Source organism: Gigantopelta aegis, chromosome 11 (genome assembly GCF_016097555.1).
Source record: "Gigantopelta aegis isolate Gae_Host chromosome 11, Gae_host_genome, whole genome shotgun sequence".
NCBI classification, from domain to species: domain Eukaryota; kingdom Metazoa; phylum Mollusca; class Gastropoda; order Neomphalida; family Peltospiridae; genus Gigantopelta; species Gigantopelta aegis.
The window spans coordinates 27595094-27601093 of record NC_054709.1 but is presented as its reverse complement, the minus strand read 5'-3'; the positions used below and the strand labels follow the sequence as shown (position 1 = coordinate 27601093).

Below are 6000 nucleotides of genomic sequence, written 5' to 3'. Positions count from 1 at the left end.
TCGGATGCAGACACCCGAGGGGGTGGGGGTTGGGGGGAGGTGGGTGTATGGGGAAATAAAAATGTATATACAACTCTACACACATATAAATCTAGGGTTGTTTGGGTTTTTTGCATGGTGGGTGTTACTTTAAATACATATTTTTAGGTGGCTATACGGCCCTCGAAAGTTGAGAAGTAATCAGTAGTGTCAATGTCAAAAGCTGTTACAAATCTGATTTGCGAACACATTTTTATCATTAGTGTATATTTACTTTTTAAAGGCATATTGTCACAGACCACTGACCTATTTAGTGGTCTAACAAAGTATTACCTGAACAAATATAATTTGATTTGTCCCTAAATGTACTTTATTCAACCATCTTCATAACTGCCATGCTCCATTTATTAATAACATTTTGTAAAAATAATTGAATAATGGCATTGGTCCATAATTCAAAAACTAAAATTGCCGAGAGGAATGACGGATTTCACTCCATTATGGTTCAGTTAAGGTGTGCGATAGCTAGATTTGGTCTTCAACAATTAATGTAATTTTTATTTATTATCCATTTTTAGTGAAATAAGGTCTTTAAATCTGTGACAGTATGCCTTTAATATTAGTTTTAAAAGAATGTTGTTACAAGGTGACCCAATTTTTAATGGCTGGCTACGGATTATTATAACCTTACTCGGTACACCACATAAATTACCCTGCACTCTGATTTTTTTAACGTTTTCTACCTTGTTTTTATTGTCGCTGATTATACTGTCTCTGGTTATTCAATACCTATTCCCTACTTCTCTTAATGAAAATTTAATGTTCTGCATATATCACGATCTGTTTATTTTAATCTTATTGAACCAGCAATTAAAATTACTCTATAATCCATGATCCTATCACTGTAATCTTCTTTTCGTTTAAACATTATCTTTTCTTCTTTCGATTATTATCTCACAAATAAGCTAGGGAGAAAAAACTTTCTGCCATTCTTCAGATCAGAAATAAAATATTCTGTATAAATCGCAGTTCTTTTACTTTAATCTTCTGAGATTATCTTCTTTTCATTCAAGATTATCTGCTCTTCTTTCTAAGATTGTCTCCCCTTAGAAATAAGCAAGAAAAAGAATTGGCTGGTCACTTTTCCGACAAGAACTATAATTTCCTTGTAATCCATGATCCTGATATTTCAATTTTCCCTGTTTTTTCAAAGATTATCTTCTCTTGTTTTGAAGATTGTCTCCCCTTAGAAATAAGCAAGAGAAAGTATTGGCTGGTCACTTTCCGGACAAGAACTAGAATTTCCTTGCAAACCACGATCCTGATATTTCAATGTTCCCTGTTTTTTCAAAGATTATCTTCTCTTGTTTTGAAGATCGTCTCCCCTTAGAAATAAGCAAGAGAAAGAATTGGATGGTCACTTTCCGGACAAGAACTAGAATTTCCTTGTAATCCATGATCCTGATATTTCAATGTTTCCTGTCTTTCAAAGATTATCTTTTCTTGTTTTAAAGATTGTCTCCCCTTAAAGATAGGCATGAGAAAGAAATGGCTGCCACTCTTTGGACTGCCAATTTTCTATGTCAAACGTAATCCATATATTTTACTTAAATCTCCTCCTCTTGTAAAGATCAGTTTCACGCACAAATCACCACTTTTCTGTGATCAATCATAATCTTTCTCTCTTCTCATCAAAATCAGCTTTATTTGCAAAGCAATGAGAACAGCTTGTAAGTCTGTGCGTGGACCGTAATCATTTTTTTCTTTTTTCTTTCTTTTTTTCTTAAGTATTCCTTTGTCTTAATAACAAATTTCACATAGAAACAAGCAGATGACACAAAACACTAGACACGAAAACACAAAGACTTTCATTCTCACTTTTTACTTCGTCCCTGCGTTAGCAATAAGTTATCAGAATCTAAGGGAATAACAGTCATATTAGAACTGGTGGCTGCCACCATGTGTGTTGCCGTGACAACCTGTGATGGTTCTGATATGGGCAGTGTTAGAACTGAAGGCGTCACCCCTGAATCTAACATAACTGAAAAAGAACAAAAAATCAATATCATATACATGTGTGTATTTATATATATATATATATATATATATATATATATATATATATATCATATAATAGGTAACATATTTAATAAAATAACATCATGTTATTTATCAGCTCAGTTCAGGGCCTCGTTCCACAAAATAATTGTAGTTCAGGTGGAGGGGGTAGGGGGGAGGCTTGATTTGGGGTTTTTTTGGTTTTTTAATATTTCTTTCCCCAATCCATTCTAACCATGTCAAGGTTGGGAAGCCTTGAATTCATGGCCTTACATCAAAGTGATATAATTTATATACAAGTACATATATTTAATTTGTGGTATACTAATGTTACTAATGCCTCGTATCTATTGTAAATTTTCACAGTAATTTAGGATAGTAAGCTACATCGCGTCATGGAATGGTTGTGATGGTAGGTATTTATGGCAATAGTAGTGCTAAGATAGCTTCATGGAATGGGGTCCATGTGTGTGTGTGTGCAGGAATTTTAGCAGGTGGGGGGTCTACACTGTGGTGACCGAAGTTTATAGGGGCTCGAAACATGCTCCACTGGAAAAAATATTGAGAAAAAGACAATTTGCTGGTGCTAAAATATTGTGTTACATTTGTGTTTAATTATCTGCAGGAGGTATGACCTTTTAAATGAACTTTGAGCAAACTTGCAATTTTGTGTTATTTATAAGGTGACGAAGTTGGGGGTGGGCTTATTTACGAATGAGGGCCTAATTTCTTAAATGCTATCAAAGCGGAGGTGGGGCTTATTTAAAGACATGGGCTAATTTCCGGTCAAATACGGTACACTCTCTAAAATCCTGGAAATTAATGGACATATTTTTGTACTTTTTAGATCGATGAAAGCACATGAAATGCAGTGTCCAATTTCAAAACATTTCAAACTCATAACTACCTAGTAGGGGTACTTAAGGTTCGTCTGGTTTTATTATGTACCCTCAAATTATTTTTTGGCAGAATTTAATCTCTTCCGTATATATTTTTGGTAGATGTGGGTACATGTGTAAATATATGTACATGTATAATATATATGTGTATGCATTTATGTATGTAGGTATCTCTATGAATATACTGTCATATATGTGCAATTATGCACGAAGTAACTCTGTTCCTTCTTTCGTTCCTTATTTCTTTTCTTTTCTTCTCTATCTTTCTTTTCAATTTAAGTCAGTGCCGTAGAGGAGTTAAAAGAATATTTCCTCATACTAGATATGTCTATGTAATTACCTGTATATGTTGCTTTAGGGCCCCAACCCTAACACTACGTATTCTTCTGGGACAATAAAAAAAAAAAATAAGAAAAATAATTTTTAAAATGGGTAACTGGAATTATAGTTTAAAATCGGAAATCAGGTTGGTCTGAACATGAAAAAAATTCCATCTGATAATGGGTTCACAGAGCTGTTCAATCCTACAATTAAAGCACCTCACGTGAGGGCTTTTCCGACTGAACGAGATCCCACCCCACTGTGAACTGGAAGCCGAGATAACGAGATACTTCAATGAACCATACTGTACCTGTGATCTGACCTTGACTTTGTGATTTCTGCTGCAATGTGATTGGACAGTCTTTGTGAGCCAGCAGTAAAGTTTTCAGCTGAGCGACTTCCGAACGTAGAACATTTACCTCAGTCTGAAAACAAACAACAAAATAAACACATCAGCGCTGTACACTCTCTAGAAAGTTAACATTTTACAACTATGACAATGTATAGAAACAGCATACTCTAGAAAGTTAACATTTTACAACTATGACTGTATAGAAACAGCATACTCTAGAAAATTAACATTTTACAACTATGACAATGTATAGAAACAGCATACTCTAGAAAGTTATCATTTTACAACTATGACTATGAATAGAAACAGCATACTATGACAATGTATAGAAACAGCATACTCTAGAAAGTTAACATTTTACAACTATGACTATGTATAGAAACAGCATACTCTAGAAAGTTATCATTTTACAACTATGACTGTATAGAAACAGCATACTCTAGAAAGTTAACATTTTACAACTATGACAATGTATAGAAACAGCATACTCTAGAAAGTTATCATTTTACAACTATGACTATGTATAGAAACAGCATACTCTAGAAAGTTAACATTTTACAACTATGACTATGTATAGAAACAGCATACTCTAGAAAGTTATCATTTTACAACTATGACAATGTATAGAAACAGCATACTCTAGAAAGTTATCATTTTACAACTATGACTATGTATAGAAACAGCATACTCTAGAAAGTTATCATTTTACAACTATGACTATATATAGAAACAACATACTCTAGAAAGTTAACATTTTACAACTATGACTATATATAGAATCAGCATACTCTAGAAAGTTATCATTTTACAACTATGACAATGTATAGAAACAGCATACTCTAGAAAGTTAAAATTTTACAACTATGACTATATATAGAAACAGCATAATCTAGAAAGTTATCATTTTACAACTATGACTATGTATAGAAACAGCATACTCTAGAAAGTTATCATTTTACAACTATGACAATGTATAGAAACAGCATACTCTAGAAAGTTAACATTTTACAACTATGACTATGTATAGAAACAGCATACTCTAGAAAGTTAACATTTTACAACTATGACTATGTATAGAAACAGCATACTCTAGAAAGTTATCATTTTACAACTATGACTATGTATAGAAACAGCATACTCTAGAAAGTTATCATTTTACAACTATGACTATGTATACATGTAGTACCGTAACAGGGACGGGACATAGCCCAGTGGTAAAGCGCTCGCTTGATGTGCGGTCGGTTTGGGATTGATTCCCATCGGTGTGCCCATTGGGCTATTTCTCGTTCCAACCAGTGCACCACGACTGGTATATCAAAGGTCATGGTATATGCTATCGTGTCTGTGGGATGGTACATAAAAAAAGATCCCTTGCTACTAATGGAAAAAGATGACGAAAGTCTGGTAAGCTACCTGTAAGCGAGTGTTTGTGTTCTGAAGATCGTCAGCCTTTCTCTCGAGGTTTGAGATCCACGACTTGCGCTTCATCCGACACCTGGCTGCAGCAGCTCTAAAACAGTGCAAAGTTCTTTTGTTTATAGAGAATTAATTAAATTGTCTTTGCATCTATACACTTTACGACAATCTGATTGGTCCAGAGGTGCTTACTTATTTTTGTTCATATCTTGATGAACCAAAAAAAATTAAGCCACGCCTACTAACCCCCACCACAGACTCGCACTACTTTTGTGCAACAAGCCAAATTATTCTGGCAATCATATTTAGATATTTTGAAGAAAATACACGTGAAAGCTACAAAAGCAATACAAAACATATATACAATAAATTAATGGAGAATGCGATAGCAGAGTAGACATGTAGATCTATACGCATTGATTTAAAAAAAAACCAAAAAAACCTCTTCGCTAATCATGACATGAGACTCGGTCGGTGTCAAAGAAATCATGTAGGAAACTTCACACCTGTAATTTACTTGTAAATGATGTTCTACAGCTGTTGGCGAATATTAAATGGTTCCACTGACAGCATAAATGTTTGACACGTTCCCTTCATTTACTTTCATAAAATATAAACTAAACATGAATAGGACAATTCCTTCCAATATAACTAAATGATCCATAAAAATGCACAGCACCTAGAGGAAATGACGTCATTTACAAAACATCACCTGATTCAAATAATAGTGAATGAACATTTGCATTCTTACGCGACATAAGTATCAATGAAGTTTACACATACAAAGCTACAGGCGCATTTAAAGCTAAACAAAATAAATCCAGTTATGTATTGTTAAAGTATGCATATAAATTTAATTATAAGATTTGACCACAATTATTTTTTGGTTCATGCAAGTATGAACAGAAAAACAATATGCACACTTTTGTATAACCCACTACGCGGAGTCATACAGTATGCACCTCATTTTTTCAG

At 33.8% G+C, this 6000-nt stretch overlaps 1 protein-coding gene across 1 annotated transcript in view; it reads right to left on the bottom strand.

Moving 5' to 3' along the window:
* Positions 1-24: 24 nt before the first annotated feature.
* The window catches only part of LOC121385639 (cyclic AMP-dependent transcription factor ATF-2-like), a 28291-nt gene continuing 22315 nt past the window's right edge, over positions 25-6000 (bottom strand). The window contains exons 9-11 of the mRNA XM_041516395.1: positions 5023-5119; positions 3568-3682; positions 25-2020 (exon numbers count right to left, since the gene is read on the bottom strand). Of these exons, the coding sequence (XP_041372329.1) occupies positions 1854-2020; positions 3568-3682; positions 5023-5119 (379 nt within the window). The 3' untranslated portion in view covers positions 25-1853. The remainder of the gene's footprint in view (positions 2021-3567; positions 3683-5022; positions 5120-6000) is intronic.